Source organism: Kogia breviceps, chromosome 1, assembly GCF_026419965.1.
Source record: "Kogia breviceps isolate mKogBre1 chromosome 1, mKogBre1 haplotype 1, whole genome shotgun sequence".
NCBI classification, from domain to species: domain Eukaryota; kingdom Metazoa; phylum Chordata; class Mammalia; order Artiodactyla; family Physeteridae; genus Kogia; species Kogia breviceps.
The window spans coordinates 166,151,990-166,171,271 of record NC_081310.1 but is presented as its reverse complement, the minus strand read 5'-3'; the positions used below and the strand labels follow the sequence as shown (position 1 = coordinate 166,171,271).

General features: G+C 50.7%; 1 protein-coding gene across 7 annotated transcripts in view; it reads right to left on the bottom strand.

Annotated features, from left to right (window-relative positions):
* ERI3 (ERI1 exoribonuclease family member 3) overlaps positions 1-19,282 on the bottom strand; it is a 129,482-nt gene that overhangs the window by 77,121 nt on the left and 33,079 nt on the right. For all 7 annotated transcript variants that reach the window (XR_009338826.2, XM_059083079.2, XM_067009223.1 and 4 more), the window contains 2 exons: positions 13,017-13,076; positions 8,329-8,420 (listed from right to left, as the gene is read on the bottom strand). Coding sequence is in view for 6 of the 7 variants with exons in the window: in XM_059083079.2 (XP_058939062.1) it covers positions 8,329-8,420; positions 13,017-13,076 (152 nt within the window). In the remaining variant the exon portion in view is untranslated. The remainder of the gene's footprint in view (positions 1-8,328; positions 8,421-13,016; positions 13,077-19,282) is intronic.

Here is a 19,282-nt window from a genome sequence, read left to right as displayed (position 1 = left end):
TCAGCCTAGAAACGCCCAGAAAGTGGAACACCAGAGGCTCTGTCTGCCTGTGACGGGCCGTGCTTGCAGACCCGACAACAGGACTTCTCTCCCCCCGAGTGCCCCTGCAGGCCCAAGGTCCTTCCAGGGCACACCAGCTTCCCCGGACTCAGGTTTTGAAGGAAGGCCTCAGGCTGTGCCACCCACTGACCTGCAGCTCCAGGACCACATGGAGAAGAGCGGGAAGGGAGCACAGATCGGGAGCTGGGAGCCAGGAGCCTGCTCGGGCTCCAAAGAAGCCTGCTCCTGCCCTGAGGCCTGCCCAAAGGAAATGGATAATCCCCAGCCAAGCCTGCCATCAGGCACTCCTTTCCTGCCAGGTCCAGGCCCCAGGACAGGTGCAGGAGGGGGCCCTCCTGCATCTGCGAGGAGGCTGGCCCCAGAGGCCGTGAGCTCTCAGGTGGAGGCGGGGTGCCCCTCGCTCCTCCGCGCCCAGGAACTCGGGGCCCAAGGAGCTGTCAGGCTAACGAGGCTACCCCACCACCGCTCCATCTGAGCGTGGCAGGCTGCGCTGCACCACTGGCTTCAGGTGGCTCTCCTTTAATTAATGGCATCCCAGGCTCTGCAGGGAGCTTCACCCCACAATGAATGGCCCTCTCTCATTAGAGGCAGGCCTGCCATGATGTATTCAGGGCGAGGGCCAGGACTCATTTCCCTGTCTGTGGGTTGGGGATGGGAGGGAGGGGAGAGGCAGCAGGGAGAGATTTATATCGAGTGACTTGGATTAGCTGCAGCTGAAACATGACCCCATCAACGCAAGCTGCCTTCTTGGGGCTAACCCCATGTACCTCTGCTGACGAGAGGGCTCTAGGGAAGCTGAAGGGAGGGCAGAAGGTCTGGTTCTCGTTCTCGCTGGGCTTAGGCTGCAGCTCAAAGGCCCAGAATTCCTATACAACCTCCAGAACCCTCTCCCCACCCCGCCTGCACACACTTTGTGTGCACTGGGAGCCTGCCCTGACTCTGAGCTGATCTCGTCCACTGAGAGCCTCTTCATGGCCAGGAAGCTGACCCACTGGCCTCACAGCTATGGGACCGAGGCCCTGACCATGGCAGACAGCTGTTTCTCCTGCTTTCTGTAGGAAATACCCTCACTCCCTACCTCAGAGGAGGACTCCACAACATGGTAAGGCCCCGTGCCTGCTGCTGTGTGGGCAGGATGCCACGGGACATCTCAGACCTTAGGCTACCCAGTGCTAAGTAAAAGGCAGGCATCAGTCTGACATGGAAACATGCTGGCAGCCATCACCTCACCGTGGTGATCCATTAGGCTGAACCCTACATCCAGGGTGGGGAGATCCTGTGCAATATGACTCTCCTTCCTTCCCCCTGGCGCCACTTCACACGGATCATCAGACTGTGCAGGGTGGTCTGAGGTCTTCAAGGCAAAAAGGAAAATGCGGCCTTCAGTGGTCCACGTTTCCAAAGTACTTCTCACAGACCTGGAAAGAAGGCCACCCTGCACTCCGCTAGCCACACAAGTGGTTTTAGGCCACAGAGCTGGGTAGGTTCAGGCTGGCAGCAAAGAGCACACAGGCCTACTAACTACCCCTGCAAATCCCACTAAACTTGATGTTCAGTTTTGCTTGTGCTTGGGAGAAGAATCCTACTCAGAGCCTGTCCTCTTTCCATCCTCAGCCCTCTTAGAACGCCAATTCACTAAGAGAGCTGAAGGGTGGGCCCTCACCTGCTGCTGCCAGCTAGTCGGAAGGTTGCTTTGAAGGCCTGCTGTGTCCCGAGGAGGCCAGGGCAGAATGCTTATCATCTGTACACACTGGCTCCACGTCACCCACACTTCTCCCGGTCCTCGTGGTGGAGCATTCATGTACACTTCCTTCCCTACTCAGAAAGAGATGTAGCTCAGTTCTGCTTTGCTAAGCCCTATTTGGCAATGTGTCTAAACACATGCAAACTTAATTAGTTCAGGAGGGGAGCCCAAGCGCTTGCAGTGACAGATAAAAGTATCAGGAAATGAGACAAGTCAGGACTGCCAGGGAGTTCTTACTCAAGCCCCTTCCCCCAGCAGGCTGCTAATCAAAGGCGATACAGCTCAGTGCCGAGACCAACTGGCAAACCCATGGACAAGAGACACGTTTTCATGAGCTTAAAGACACGACGAGATGCCCCACATGCTTCCAAACATACTACAGGATAGAGGTGTCCAAAGTGATATTGGCAGTGGTTTCCTTAAAACAGATCTGAGGATTCATTCATCTGTAGCTCAGGAAAGAGGCTCTCAGACAACCCCAAGTCATCCCCCACCACACCTCCTGGCCAACCACGTCCCCATAGCAAAATGATCGTAACAGTCCAGACCTCCACCAACACCAGACCAGGTACCAGAAGCCGAGGGTGTCAGAGAACATCCCGAGGCTCCGCCACTCAGTTGCCAACAAAGGAGAGGAGGAAGGGCGTTCGCACCAACCACAAAGCCATGGGCCATGAAGGAAGACAGAAGCAGACGGTCAGAGGGCAGAGCGGTCAAATGCATGGCTTCTAGAGTTCAAATCCCTGCCACAAATTGGCTGTGTGCCCTCGATAAATTACTTACCTCTCTGGGCCCCAGTTTTCTCATTTGTTAAAAAATAAAGTTACAAAAATAATTTTTTTCATTGGATTGTAGTAAGGGTTAAATGAGATTAATGTATAAATAGCACAGCAGGACTCCTGGGATGTAGTAAGTGCTCAATAAGTGCTGGCTATCTTTATTACTTGATGTAACTTTCCCAGAGCAGTCCTAGCCCTCAGTCCTGGGGGCACAAATGTCTCAGAAAAAGCCCTTCACACTGCACCTAGGACCAAACTCCTCCTCCCTCGCCCAGGCCCCCCTACGCCATCTCACCCAGTACCCACCGTGGAGGGCCCAACACCCAGTGCTGGCAGGGGCAACCCAGGAGCCTCTTGGCACTAGCAGAACGGTCCTCTAACCCCTCACACTCAGGCTGGTGCAGGAGGGCCCGAGGTTTCCTCTTCCATTCCATTCTCCCTGAACCTACCCACTATGACCCTCTGCCATTCTTCCTGAGCAGGGTATTCCACAGGCCCACTCCATAACTTAGTTGTCATTTATTCAACACACATTTATTGAACAACCACTACATGTCAAGCATTGTCTTAGGGTTTGTAATGGTGCCCACAATCTAGGGAAAGAGACAGACAAGTTGAGGCAGCTACAGCACACTTTCATGTATCAAGCACATGTGCTCCAAGAACACACAGGAAGGCACCTGGAGAAGGATGTTAGGAGGGGTCCTTAGGAATTGGCCAGTTAGAGTATCTGGCTGGGGTGGGGACTGAGTACATAGAGAGCATCAAGAGATAAGGCTAGAGAAATAAGAGCCTTGAAAGCTCCAATAAACAGTGTGACTTTGCCTGGAGGGCAAAGAGAGGCCTTGAAGGCTTCTAAGCGGGTGTGATGTAATCTGCTACAATTAGGAGAAAGGAACAGAAGAAGCAAGACAGTCCGAGAGACCAGTGAGAAAGAAGACTTTCGTAGGAATCCAAGAAGAATATGGTGACCTGAACTAGGGCAGTGGTAGTGGGTTTGCAAAGAAGGCAAAGACTCTGAGAAACCTCTGGGACAAAGGATCAATAGGATTTGGCAATTAATTAGTTATGGCTAAAGGGAGGAACCAAGGGTGATTCTCAGGTTTCTGACAGAACTACTGAGTAGATGGTACCAGTCGGTCATTATTTAAGAGAATGTTGGAGGACAAGGTGTTGGTAGAAAAGTAACACCTGAACTTTAACGGGTCTGTGTGTATCTAGGTAAGAGAGAGAACAGGGGCTGGATATGAAGGCTTGGAGTTCAGACGGCAGATGGAGCCGATTCCTTTTCTCCAGTGGGATCACTGCTGCCATGTCAGTTCCCACTTCTCAGATGGAAGAAAAGACGAGAAGACAGCATACAGAGAATAACTGAAGATGGGGAATAGATTAGATCACCCTGCTAAGTGTGAGTGTGTCAGATAAAAGAAAAGACAGCTAGGAGAGAGGTCGACGAAATACCAATATTTAAGAAACACCAAATTTAAGAAAAAAGTAAAGAAGAATCTGCCAAAAGGACTGTGAAGGAAAAGTCAGAGAAACAGGAGACATAAGTAGAAATGAAGAGTGCTTCAAGAAGGATGGAGTGGTCAGCTCTGCTGAATGATGCCAAGAGGGCCCAGACTGACCCCCCATCAAGCATGTCACCGGCTCAGCATTTCAGCCTTCATCTACACGCCCCACGAGACAGTCCCTGCCCCACAGTGCTCCCCAGGTGGGTGCTTCCACCACCATGGGACTTCACCCCAGGTGACAGCAGTCTCTACTCTTGCACAGTCTTGGCCGCATGACCCTCAGTAGTCCCCATTGAGCGCATGTCCCCAAATCAAGCAGTGAGTAGGGTAATACGAGCAAGTGTCTTTTTTTTTTTTTCCAATCAGAGACATCATGTTAGTTTGTACTTGAAACAACAAGAAGGGAGACCTATGTAGTCTGGAAAGGGTTCAGTCATCTGAAAAAAAAAAAAAAAAGTGTGAATTCAGGTGTGACTTTCACACAGATGCTTCCACCTGCCTACTGTCTGGTCTTCTTCATGATGAATAAAGAACAAAATAACACAAAAAACTTCATGTCAGAGTACTGAAGTAATTGGAATAGATCTCATTTCCTTTCGCTGGACAGCATAGTATTAAGTGCTTTCCCCCAGTTGGCACTCTCATAAATTATCATTCTTTTTTCAGAAAGCTTTCTACCCAGGTGGCTGAGTTTTTTGTTGCAAAATTAGTTCAGATGGTCTCATACAAAATAATGTTAAATGTTGAGCAAGTATCTCTTGATCTCCAGACTTTCACCAACAGAGGGGTGTGGTATGCACACCTCACGAGGAAAGCAAGGAAAACACTCAAGTCAAATGCCAGCCCCGCATTCACACAGTCGACCTCCAATGGCAGGAAAATTCGCTATTCCAAAACTGAGGGGGAGGGGGAGGAGGACCCTCTCAGCAGACCTTGAGCAGACCCCTGGGCCCTGCTTCTCCACAGCGGTGTCTGATGATCCTGCCCCTCTTCTCCAAAGGACTTCTTCCCAGATGGCACCGAACACCAGGTCCACCCTCATATCAGCTCTTCCTCGTCCCCCACTCCCAGCCCACACCCCCGTCCTCCTGATCTCAGACCCACAGGCCACTGGAAAAGCCTTTGGTCTAGCTTCTCAGCTACCTGTGCTCTTCAGCTGGTAAACACAGGTCTCCAAGCTACAGGTGAAAAGCTGAGTTCCTCAAGGGCAGCACCTGTGCCGGTCTCACTCCTCACTCAGCATCTGCCCTATCCTCCCACCATGCCGAAGGTGGAAGCCCTTTACAGAGACAATACGGAGAGCCTGGGTAAGTGGAAAAGAGAGAACATTGGTGAAAGAACACTAAACTCTACAAGGAGCTTCAAGAAATACCAGGTAAGGCAAAGGAAAGGTAGGTCAGGTAGGAAAGGCAAGCTGACCAAGAGCCAAAAACCACGAGTGTCGTTTCTTAAACAGGTTTAGATGGAAAATTAAATCTGCACCCCCTAAATTAAAACCCACCGTAGCAGGATCTGTGATGATAGCATCAAAGCCCATGTAAACCTGAGTGTCAACCCATTCAGACTGACCAAAGATGGACACAAAATGATTTTGTCAGGATGGGAGCAAATTTCTTTTCTCCAGTGGGATTTCCGCTGCCACTTCAGTCCCCATTTCTCTGTGCCTCACTAATCAGGCCCTTTCCAACAAAAGTGATGTGAAGCTGGCTGGAGGGAGAGGGGGGCTGGGAGAGGGGAAGGACAGCAACGAGAGGGAACAGCAACGAGAGGCTCTGAGAGACTAGAGTGGGAAATGAAAATATTTGCCGAGTTCCTTAGACTTAGTTAAATCTGGAAATGGATGTCAAAATAAGAAGTGAGCCACATACTAACAAGTTGTGGGTGTCAGTTTAACACCACCCTTGTCAGGCTCATCAGCAGGCTTTACCAGGCGTGTGAGAAGGTGATGGTTCTGACGACAGCCATCTGACGAGAGGCTCCAGGAACATGGAAAAGCTGTGCACCATCACGCAGCACTACTTAGATTTCCTCTCTGGCTGTTTTTATTTTGTTACACATTTAATTAAGAGCCTTCCCGGCAGTTATGTGGGGTCCTGCTTCTAAAAGGCAGACACAGAGCTCTCCTCCCCCAGCCACCTGCCACCTGCCACCTCCCTGCTCACTGGCTTGCAGAGCTTCACTGGCCTTCCCGAGCCAGACCCAAACCAGCCACCAAAGTCCGCCGGAATCATCTCTTTTGGAAGCTATGTGGCCTTAAGAATTCAATTCTGCCTACCTCTGAGTCTGCCAATTTGAGCCTCAGTTTTTAATTGTGCTTTGTTTTTTTCATCTATAAAAGGGAGACACCACCTCCTACCCGAGAAGGCAGTTAGGAGGACTGAGTGAAATATAGTACGTGCTCATTAGCATCTGATTTCCTTTTATGTGTGATTTGATTCCCCAACCCTATCCCTCTTCTTGATTACACCAGTTCTCGTGAAGATGCAAAGCAGCCTCCTGAGACACCAAAATCTGTCCAGGGCCTACCGTGCCAAGGCCTGAACTGGTGCTGCAGGCCAGCACAGGCCAGACCCAAGGAAGATGGCATTTCCTCTCCTTCTCATGCAGAAACCAACCAGACGGTCCCCAACATCACGCACAGGAAAGCTTTCATATACACATATAAGTACACACCACTCACAGCTATCACAGAAGATGCTGAAACTGGGTGTTTGGGACATGAACACACCAAAGAGAGAAAGCCACTGGGAGAGTGGGAGTCTCAGAAGGCTACCTGGAGAAACTGGGCCTCTGGTCTGGGCCACACAAGCCCCAGAACTCTGGGTGTCAGCCTGAACCCCGCCCCACCCCAGATAGCTTCTCCTGTGTTGGAGCTCCTTGTTAGCCCCTTCCCACTTGAGGCGCTCAAAGCTGTCCAGGATGCCGTAACAGAGCAACAACAGCCTTCCTCCTCCTCACCTTCTCCGCAGAACCCTCCCCTGACTCAGCTCTGCCTCCAGGCCCAGCCACTGTAATTTCCCTGACAACGAGCGTCAACGGGGAGCTCCGGAGGGTATGACCTAAGGGCTGAGGGAGACAGGTGCACAGGCGCTTATGTGATCCAGGCCTGCCCTTCCTCCCGCCTCACCTAGAGGGTTGGGTCCAATAGCAGGCTGGACAGCCACCTGGGTGCAGAACTTCACCTCAATGCCCAGCATCCAAAAGGCATAAAAAGGATCTTGGTGAGAAAGTAATGCCTGAATTTGTAGGAAATGTCACTCTAGAGCCACAACTCCCCACCCCGGCCAACACCCTACCCTATGTTCAAAAGCTCACACACACACACACACACACACACACACACACACACACACACACACACACACACAGTGCTTGCTGCCACCTTCAGTCACAAAGAACACAGAGGTATCGATTCTATCAATCCTCAGCAAACAGTGCCCCACCACCTCCACCCTGCTTTAGTTCCCTGGGGGCTCTCTGAAGCCAGGTATCCAAGAGGATAACCAAGAGGCAGAAGTGTCAACCCAGCAGAGGAACCAGTTCTGTCTTCCATAACTGGGGCAGGATCAGGAGACAAAGGAGAAAAAGCAGTGGCAACAAAGGGGGAAAGAGGAGGCTGGTGACCTGGGCCACTTCCTAGAAGCATCCCTCTCTCATCCCCACACTGGGCTCTCCGTGGGACCGTCAGGGCCTCGTATCCCAGATAAGAGCCTAGCCTAGTATAATGGTTAAGAGAATGGACCCTGGAGCCAGGTTGCCTGCATTTGAATTCTGGCTCTGTGTGTTCTTGGTCAAGTTACTTAACCTCTCTGTGCCTTAAGGTCTTCATCTATAAAGTAAGAATAACAAGAATCCCTAGGGTTAGTAAATGACTTACTATTTCCAAAGCATTTAGAACAGTAAATACTATGTATTTGGTTTAGAAAAAAATTTAAGACCCTTTTTTACCTTCTACTTTTCAGGGCAATAACATGTAGCTCCACAACAGGAAGGGCTGCCCTGGCAAAAGCAAGAAGGCAACAGCAGTACTAGCAGGGTACTTGGCCTGTCCACTCCTGGTTCTAGAGGCAGAAGGCAGGGCTCCCAGCCCTTGTCTTGCCCTGCTGACCCCAAAATCCAGGGACTCCCTGACCCAGGTGCCCTGAGGCTTGGACATTTGAGCCTGAGAAAGGCAAAACCTGGTCCCGCAGATTCCCAGCCCTGCCAGCAAAGGAGTCCTGCTCATACTCACATGACTTTTAAGTCCCAGTCTCCACAGGTGACAAAAATTGACTTGACGTTTGGATCTAAGAGGCCTTCCTTCGCCATCCACTCATCGACCCTCTGAAAAGTACACAATAAGAACAGATGAGATTTTCCTTTTTTTTTTTTCCCTGAGTCTGTGAAGAGCCACACAGTGAAATGCAGATAAGCTGCTTGTAATCAGAGCAGGAGAAAATTGTAATCTTATCCCTCCACTCTGGGCTCTCATTCTTGGCTCAGAACTTTGGAGGCCCTTGCAGGACAATCCCTGCAGGCAGATCCCACAAGCCCAAGTGGTGGGGGGCAGGGAGCCCCTCCATTCCCTCAGTGCCTGGCAGCCCACCCTGGACAGGAGAAGGACAGATCCCAGTAGGTCATTCCACATACCTTTGGTCCTCAAACAAAGGCACAGCCTAGCACAGACACAGGCTGTCCTGGGCCACAAGAACAGGCTGGGAGGAGGCCCCACGCAGGGAACTCCAATCCACAGGTTCATTCGCTCATTTATTCATTCCACCCTCCCACCAAATGTCTACTAACCAAATTTATTAATTTGGTTATTCCCCAAATGAAGGTGAAGTTAATTTTCACCATGAGTCTAGCAGAAGAGGCTCCTCTGCCAGGCTGTAGGCCCATCTTGACAACTGGGATAGCACTGCCTGCTCCAGTCGCTAGAAGCTCATAAACCGGCCCCAGACTTTGTATTTCTCCTCTCCTGGTTGGGGATTCAAATTCAGCGGAATCTTTTGAAGGCTGAGCTCAATTCCTAGACAGGGAAAGAAACTACTCCTAAACACACATTTTAAAAAAAAAAAATTATTTGTTTATTTATTTATAGCTGTGTCGGGCCTTCGTTTCTGTGCGAGGGCTTTCTCTAGTTGTGGCAAGTGGGGGCCATCTTCACTGCGGTGCGCGGGCCTCTCACTATCGCGGCCTCTCTTGTTGCGGAGCACAGGCTCCAGACGCGTAGGCTCAGTAATTGTGGCTCACGGGCCCAGTTGCTCTGCGGCATGTGGGATCTTCCCGGACCAGGGCTCGAACCCGTGTCCCCTACATTGGCAGGCGGATTCTCAACCACTGAGCCACCAGGAAAGTCCCTAAACACACTTTAAGTATTTCTTCCCCTTCATCCCTTTGATCCATTTTATTATTTGCCTCACACTAGAAGTACAAATACTAAAATCGGTATATACCAGGAAAATTATCATAAAGAATTCATGACGCATTGCCTATTTTTCAGAAGATCCCAGGCATGGGGCAAGAGTGCAGCAGATCACACTGCTGCTCCACTCACACAGGAGGATTATTTTTAAAGGCTATATTGCGTAGTTGTTAGAAACGTGGGATTGAAAGTCAGACACATCTGGGTTCTAACCTTGGCTCTTCCATATCCTGTCTGTGTCACTGATGGGAAGTCATTTAAAAGTCATATAACCCCTCTGAACTTCAGTTTCCATCATCTATAAAACGAGGTAGGATGACTAACCTTACAGGGTTGTTTTGAGAATTATATGTGATAATGTATTAAGTGCCTACCTAAAAATAGACAGTAGGCTGGGAAGGGGAGAAAGACAGATCATCTTAATACAATATAATAGAGGCAGCAATGGAGAAGTACCCAGGATGCCATCAGACCAAGAAGAGGCAGAGGCTTGCCTTACCTTTTACAGGGAAAGGAGTCAGAAAGGCTTCATAAAGATGACTGAACTAAGGGCTTGATGACAAAACTAAGAGTTTGCTTGACAGCATGGAACACAGGAAAGGACACGCCAGGCAGAGGCAAAGGCTTAGGCACAGACATTTTGTATCTGATTAGCAATTGTCCGTTTAATGTCTGCCTTCCCCACCAGACTATCAGCATCACAAAGGCAGGGACTCTTAGCTGTCTTATTCACCATCTTAATCCCTAACCCAGCACAGTGTCTTCTTGATTAAAATGTGAGTAAGAAATAATGTGACTGGAGTCCGCTGTGATTGAAAGGAAGGGCAGGGACTGAGGCTGGGGGACTAGGTTAGGCCAGACTGTGAAGGGCCTTGTGTGCCCAGCAGGCAATGGAGAGCCCATGGTAATCCTGGGCTCCCTGGAACCGCAGAGATTCTGGAGGCCTGGCCCATGCTGAAGCAGTCCTGGAAGAGGGCCAAGGATCCCATCTAGGTCCATGGTTACAGCAGCCCTATCTCCTGGGACATCAGGGCCGCGCCTCAGTACCGGACTCTGCAGACCCTGTTCACAGTCTGCCCACCAGAGAATCCTCCTCAGCCCGAGGGTCTCCCCAGCAGCTAAATTCTGGACCTTCCACTGCTGAATGGTTTGTCTCCCCAGTCACTCTGGCCCAAACCCTTGCATGACACACACACACACATGAACACACACATGCATCCTTTCCCCAGGGTCACCTAAATAAAATAAGGCAGACTTTACATAAGAAAAGAGGTAAGGTAAACCTGGAGGTCCCTAAGTCAGCTAATCTCGCTCCAGTTCACTGGCCTTAAATCCCCAAGGTAAGTGCCCCACCTGCTAGGGGGCTCCCCAACGCCCCAGTTCCTGCACAGTGGTCCTGGAAAAGACAGCAAGATGGGACAGGACAGGACTGTCAGGAGGCAATGCCCAGCAAGACCAGGGCTTCACCATGAGAAGCACTTACTGCTCCTTGGAAGCTTAGGGCCGAGGCCATTCACTCACGCAGCAGATATTTAGTGAGCAGCTTCTGCTACGAGCCTGTCCAGGAAAGCGATACTTTTGGAATCAGGACTGTCCTTTTCCTTCCCTTCTTGTTTGAATGGATAAAGGGTTGGAGGGACTACCAAGACAAGCCCCAGTCAGCCAGCCCTCCTGGCTATTGAAGGTATAGAGGAATGCAGACTGAGCCCTGCTTAGAACAAATGTGTCAGGCAAATATCTAACTGGCCATCTGCTCAGGGCCTTGCTTAGGACAAGAACTAGCTCTTCAGCTCTATAACCAACTCAGGGCTAATGGGAAAGAATAGAGCCCGGTCCGGTGTCCTTGTCCTCCCGGAGACTTCCTATCTAGGCCAATGCCAGGAATCTCCCCCTCTTCACCCCCAAAGTATGCTGAAATAGCAGAAAGTAGCTTCCTGGGTGAGACTCAGAATCCTCTGAGCATCCTGCTCCAGAGCTGGCCTGGGGTCAGCAGGAGGAAGCCTTCTGAAGAACAATCTCCCCCTCAACCAGCGCCACTGTGGAGAAAAACTCCATAACCTCAACAGCGCTGGTTTGGTGCTGGCCCAGAATAAGCATCTTCCTCCCGGGATCCCAGCCAGAAACACTCCAGGGAAAAGCTGCCTGCCCCCCTGGCCTCGCTCTGGGATGCTGGCTGGGAGATAGGGAAGGAAGGGTCCCCTCTTTCTTCTTGAGTCTGGGCTCGGAGGGAGCAGTCCAGGGTGAGGACCCCCCCTTAGTCATAGGGGTGAATCTCCCCACCCAAGAAAGAGGGTCAGTGGGGCTGGGAGATACCTCAGAGCCCATCTTCTCCCAACCCCACAAGAGCCTGACCAGTCACAGAGCCTGGGCCTGCACACTCCCTGGGACAGGAAACATACTTGGACACTGGGTGAGCCTAGACCTCTCTCTCTGGCCCTAGTTCCATCCTGAGGAGCCCCAGGAAATTCAGTCTGCACTTCTCTCTCCCATGGGACAGACCTCTAGGCTCAAAAAAGAAATCTTCCTCCCTCTCCACCACCCTGCTTCCTCCAGGTGGACTACCTCTGATGCAGATGTGCTCTGCTATCCTCCCAGACACTCTGCTCTCTCCTGTGATAGGGGCTGAGCTTTGGGTTTATTGCTCTTAAAGATAAATAAAGCACCCAAGGAGATGCACAGGCTTTTTCTCTTCTCTCCTCCCGCTAGAGAAGGGAGTGGGAGGGGGACCTTTCTCCGTCTCTGAAAACCCCAGCCCCGCGGGGGTGGGAGACGAGCTGAGGCCAAGCACCGCTTCCTGACTCCCTCAGGCTGGAGCACAAGCAGCAGCATCTTAACCTTTTCCAGCTCCCGGAGGAGAACATCCCAGAAGTGTGGTCTCTGCCAAGGGTTCTAAAGCCTTTAATTTGATTTTCCTCACATAGGCAATTGTCGTAATTATTCTGATTAGGAATCATTACCCAGCGCAGCCTCTGCACCCCTGACAGGCACGATGCATCCAGCGGCAAGCTGCAGTGGGGCAGGCGGGCCGGCCGCACCTCCTGGAGGAGCTGACAGCAAACAAAAGCCATCGATGGGGAGTTCTGCGTGAGTTAATGAAGTGCTCACATGCCACAGGAAGCCAACACTAAAGCTAAACAAAAACACCTCCAGTCCCCGGGGCCAGCCCGCAGTGCTGCAGCTTGGCTCCCCTACTCCCAGCCGCCCAGCGCAGGCTGCCCGAGCCGCCGGAGCCGCCGGAGCCGCCAGCCAGCACAGCCACGGGCCGGGAGCTGGCGGGGCCTCCACCAACCCCAGGTGGTACTTGGACATCTCGTCAGTAACCCTGACGGGAACAGCTGGAGATGACAGATCAATGGTTCAATACTCTCAACAGCATGTCACTGATGTGACAGCAAATGTTATTCTAATCAAGCCATAATCATAGTCAGATTACACGGCTATGTTCTCACGAGGGGAGGGAAAGGAAGGCAGCAGGAAGGGGTCAGAGGTCAGGAATTAAAGGTCACTCTACCTACCTCCAGCACTTGCTGCAGGCTTGGCTGACCATCCACCATGGCTTGAATAATCCCGGTGAGCTGAAAGAAAAGAGAAATAGCCGATGGGTGGAAAACCAGGGTGCACGGACTCAAAGCTGGACTGGATCTTTTCCTTTCTGTTTTTCTCCTTCTACCATAAAAGACTCTGACCTGCACAGCTGTAGGCTCCGAACCTGACAGAAGCCTTGGGAATCAAGTTTCCCCACAACTTCCTGTTCCGAGATGGAGGTACACATCCACATACCCACCACGGGGTGGGTCTCAGACCTGTTTCAGCTTTCATTTTGCAGAAAATTTGACTTTATGTGTCTTTTGAATTCAATAGGCTCAATAACTCCCCCCGAATTACAGTGAATTCACCTCCAAGCTTCTCAGAATTTCCTGCGGAACTCGGGGAATGCTCACACGGGACCAGCACACTTGGTTCCAAGTCCACCCCTTCTCTGAGCGCCGGTGTCCAGCACTACCCCCTCTGAAACCAGCAATGGACCGGGGGAGCCCCCAAGGCATCCACCCTTCACCCCGCATATGTGGGCCCTCAATACCGGCTAGCCAAGCAGGAAACAGGCACCTTTAGCAGACAAAAAAGCCTATGATTCTAGTCTAGAGAATTTCTGACTCAAGGGCCTCCACTCCACCCAGGTCAGGCCTAGGTTCAAACCAGCTTGCTGCTTTGTTTTGTTTTGAAGTGGAAAATATTTCTCAAGTACAGACTAGATAGGCTGCCTGGAAGGCTTGCGGCAGGAGGCCCCCTGCACAGACGTGGGCCCAGCTGGAAATCACGGTGGCTAACATGCCCCCAGCCACTTCCAGACAGAGTAGCATCTCAGGCCTGCTTGGAAACTTTTTTTTTTTAAGTGCGGAGGGGTGGGGATTAAACTCCAATTAAACTATAATTACATTTAATGAACACCAAATACCCAACTCACAGAAATCGTTGGCTCTAAGAGGGAAGGTTATTTTCTCATAGCGACTTACATGGAATGGTAATACACACCTTTTAGGGAAGAAATTTTCATTTTAAGAACGCTGAGTTCCTCTAGATGGGTTTCTGTAGTTCATCATGTCATTATTAGGTGGTATTTTAAGGAAGTGTAAGGACACAGCCACTCTATTTTATATTCCAGAAACTGTTTTTATATTAATCTGTATTTTAATTGGGTAACAGCTGCTGCCTACAGACTTCCCATGGTCTAAAAGGAAAATAAATTAGAAAGATTAACTACACTGTTGTTTTGCGAGGCTTTAACCCACAGCATGCCCACCCGGCTGGCACCTCCACACCCTTTCCTTGCTTGGGAGACCAAAGAACTGCCCAGCAGAGGGAGGGCCTGAGCCAAAGAGAAGAAAAGGTGGTCGGTCCCCTGAGGGCTGGGGGTGGGGATGGGGAAGAGCCCAGGGTCTGCAGCTTTCATCTTGGAGTGCTAAGACTCCTCCTTTTATTTAGTCAACATCTACTCCTGGAGAGGCTGGGCCCCATTCTAGGAAATGGGGATCCAGCAGTGAAGAAAAGCGTGGAAACCCTGCCCTTGTGGAATCTGCGTTCTTCTTGGCAGCCCCGTCCTGGCCCAGTCCAGCCAGCACCCAGAGCCTTGTCGGCCTTCCCGACCCACACACTGAGCAGGAAGGGCCCTGTGTTTTGTCTCATGCAGGGGCCAGAGTCCAGAGTAGGCCTGTTGCCAACTCCAGGTCCAATAGCCAGATGACTGGCTGGCACCCATGCACCCACCACTGCCCTTTCTCGCCCAGCTTCTCTCCTGCTCAGTTTTCCCAGGGCCGGGTCACATCCCCAAGCCTGGAGCTGGGGCTTTGGGTCAGGACTATCCTGGAAAAGAGGGCCCACAGCCATTCTTCTTGGAAAGCCCCAAGGTCTGTGTACAGTCTCATGTCCAGTCTGAGTTTCCTGGGGCAAGGTTAGGTCTACTCCTTCTCTTGGCTCCCACCAAGGGTCACTCAGACGAATACTGAAGGGCTTCCAGAAAGTCTCGTTTACACAGGAAACCAATGGCACCCTTGCCAAGAACCCTCCCTCCGTGGAGATGGGACTTAGGTCAGCACTTGTGTACAAGGTGCACAAGCACCTCCCCTGGGCCCCAGGAAAAGCACGACACCGAAAAGAAAAACCGGGGCGCTGCTCTGCAGCGTCTCTCACCACAGACTAGGCCCACCTCTTCCCACCCCGGGGTGTGGTGAGGGTGGGAGCCTCCCGGATCCTGGGGCTCTCTCACACTCCTCTCCAGGGCTCAGCAATCCCAGAATCATCAGCCTGGGAGGAGCCTAGTGAGCTCAGCTCCCCCGCTCTCCATGCTTCCCAGACTGCCATGTCCAGCAGGACATGGCTTACAGCTTACAGCTGAAGGACCTGAACTCAACCCCCAGAGACACAGGGGCTGCAGATCCTTTCAGGGGCAGGCCTCACTCCCCTGCATTAATGCCTGCAACAATGGACCACATCTTATCAGCTCTGCCAAGGCACTGGATGAAGAGGGGGTGAAATCTTAAAAGTCAGTCCCTATACCTGATACTGACAACCTATAAGACTTGTACCACAAACTGTGAGGAAGAGAGACAATATAATAAAATAAATACTGGGAAGTTATACCTTATACCTAACCTAAATCTTTCATGCTGCTGTTTAAGCCCATTCCCACTTGGGTTAATATATGTTTGTAAAAAGCTTTCACAGCCTCACAATGAAAGGTACTAGAGCAAAGCCAAGTATTTATTAAGCTGAGAACCGGGGCTCACAGGCTAAACAGAGCTCAGAGACCTTAACCACTTAAAGCAGGAGAGGTGAGAGGAAGAATTAATGTGTGCTCTGTGGCTCCTTTCACTGAGGGATTACAGATTAACTCCCGCTTCTCCAGACTCAGAAACCACAAGGCGAGGGGCTTTTGACCCTGACTGATAACATGGCTGGTTACTGAGATCCCCTCCTGCACAAGGGCTTTGTCCAGGAACGAGCTGGCTTCCTCATAAACACTGGCAACTACACGAAGCAGCCCAGGACACTCGGTGCCAATAGCATGTCAGCATCCAGTGCTTTCTCCCTTCACAGTTTATCTCCAGCACAATCGTATTCTGACACCAAGACAGTTTGTTGATTACATAAGCACTTGTCTCTGGTGTGCAATCTGATAATCAGACCCACTCTTTCTCCTCAGACAAAGAGACCAATAAATCTCACCCTTTATAAGTACAGGTGCAAGACAAAGCCCTTTACTGGCAGTTAGCAAAATGGGTATTTTTCCTAGTTTTTTTTTTTTTTGTCACAATGACAACAACAACAAAAAAGACTGCACATGGTCAGCCCAGCTGCTAGAGACAGAGATCTGATGAGTTGGAGCAGATTCTAGAGGTGGTAGGGAAAGGAAAGAAACACATCCCATCCTATCTCTGTCAGAACCATGTCTCCAGACCAACTATCAACTGGAACTAAGAAAGGACCTCAAGAAGGCTAACAACAAGTTCGTTACACAGAGCAGTAAGAGTGTCTACATGTGAGCTGCAGACTCACTCAAGGCAGAATCCCTCTTCCTACTGCCCAGCACTGAGCCTGTCTCTCTCCCAACACAAGCATGTGCTTGTGCGTGTACACACACAGTCAGGGTTCTTAAAACACTACTTGTGCAAGAGAGAAAATCCTACCAGAGGAGCTGCTTAGGAAAATCTGGAGGTTTTTGTTCCTCACACTTACTAATGAAAGATTCCTTCTGGCCATAATGACCTCCCTCCCGACCCGCAAAGGCAACTACCGCCAGATTGGATGAGGTCTCAGAATGACAGCCCCGTCCCGTGTCCATGCCTCTCTTTGCATTACAATCCATCAAGTATGAAGATGGGGCAATATTTAGATGATCTGAGGTTTTACAGAGAAGACTTTACTTACTCAAAAGAGCAAGTCAGCAGTATAGCTACTCTGAGGGGAGGCAAGGTGTGGTTGAAAAACTCCTTGACGATATTCACTCAAGGAGCATGTATTTTTACTTGGTGCCAGGCCCTAAGGATGGGACCGAGATGGATCAGATCTAGTTTCTGCCCTCAAGGAACTCACAATCTAGTGGGGAGACAGATAAATGACTGCAGTATAATGTATCTGATTGGTGCTACGCTGGGGTGAGCACAGCCCAGCCTGGGCTCAAGGAAGGCTTCCCAGAGAAGGTGACCCTGAGCAGGGTGCTGGAGGACAAGTAGGAGGGTGGGCGCAACACAGAGGCAGAAAGACCATCGCGTGCAGAGGCAGACTGAGGGAAGTGAGGGGGAGACGAAGCAGGGATATCTGAGGCTGGATGCAAAGGCAGGGACCAGGCCAGGGAGAGTTCTGAGCTCTGGAAGCCTGAGACAAAATGGCAGAATCCATACCTACAGCACAGCCACAGCCTCACTTCAGAGCAGGCTTTGTAATGAGGATCCTACACCACCAAGCCTACTACCCTCCAAATTACGTATGTGTGTCCTTGGGTGAAACTTTCTACAAAAAAGAAACATCTTTCATCAAAGTCTCACAATCGGGACTTCCCTGGTGGCACGGTGGTTAAGAATCCTCCTGCCAATGCAGGAGACACAGGTTCAAGCCCTGGTTCAGGAATATCCCAGCGGAGCAACTAAGCCTGTGCACCACAACTACTGAGTCTGCACTCTAGAGCCCGCGAGCCACAACTACTGAGCCCACATGCCACAACTACTGAAGCCCGCGCGCCTAGAGCCCATGCTCTGCAACAAGAGAAGCCACCGCAACGAAGAGTAGCCCCCGCTTGCTGCAACTAAAGAAAGCCTGCACACAGCAACATAGACCCAATGCAGCCAAAAATAAATAAATTAATTAATTTTTTAAAAAAAGTCTCACAATCCCTCCTCCCCTTCCCCAAAAGAGAAGCAGCAGCAGCCCTGCTCTGAAAAAAAACCCTTTTCCCAATATTCTCAATCATCCATTCCTGCCCAGGGCTGAGTTCCAGCAGCGCTCTGTTCCATTCCTAAACAAGTAGCAACTTCCCCAAATTTAGCCTGCCTGTCTATGCCAGGCAGCAAGCTGGAACTGGAACCCCCAAGGGGGAGGCCACACATACAGAGGAGGAAGAAAAGGATAAGAGGATATTACACTTTCAGGCCAGTGGAGGGCTCAGGTATCCAGCTGGTTTAAGGAAAGTCTTCCCTTCCCTTCCCTTCCCTTCTCATAAGGAAGGGGATTTTCATCATCATTAAAATGATGATTTTTTTCAAAAGGGGCAAACAGGACAGATTAGCACCCCTAGTGGTATAGGTAATTCCCAGGGGAACGAGGGGGAAAAACAGTTGACCCCAGAGGAAGCAAGAGCCTCAACATCATTGGTTGGAACAACAAACAGCTTGAGAGACTATAGACACCTTGGCAGATGGATGCCTACAACAAAAGGCCCACCTGGGTCACTGGCATCCAGCCCTGGAGAGACCCTTAAGACTCATATTTGGGCTAAGTCAGTCTCAGAGCTCACTGAGCCCCCCCGCCCCCAGCAGTGCAGGCAGGCCCTTCCCCAGCCCCTTCCACACCAAAGGGATTGTTTGGGGATTACTCAAGAACTTCTTTCCTCCTGTTTCATTCATATGGAGAAAGTAGGTCTCTAAATGAAGGCACAAAGTCTCTAATGTACTCTCACCCCAAATGCTTAAGATTCCAAAAATGCTCATGTTTTCCCATCACCTCTACCACACACACTTGATGGGTGATTCCACCACACACAGCCTGTGGCTACCACAGAGTAAATAACACGATGCACCACAGGGAAAAGCAGCCATAGAAGGCCTCTCCATACAGTCTTGGGAGTCAAACTCTTCAGGGGCACCTCCTCTGTGCCGATGGCTCTTTGAGCCTCCAGCAAGCGTCAAGATCTCAGTTAGTCCCAGTTTCACAATCTGTGAAATGGGGCCATACTAACCTGTTGGCAAGGTGGCCGAGTACAGAACCAGCCTAGGATAAGGATAAGGACATTTCAGCCTCAGCCAGGCTGTCCTCATACCCCACTTGGACTGCTCTTGTCTTTCCTCAGTGATAGAGCTGTGCTTTCCACAAATTCAGCCAATGCTTCACACAGGACCACTTTGCTCAAGCTCAGAAAAACATCACCAGAAAGCTAAGAAAGCCTGAACATAACCTCTGCTTCCAAGAAGCTGAAATCTTCACCTCTTGCCAAGGGCCCTAAGGGAAATGGTAGTGAAAAGAAGCTGAACCCCAGAGGCACCACCCTGCTCCTAAACTCCAAGTGCCTGGT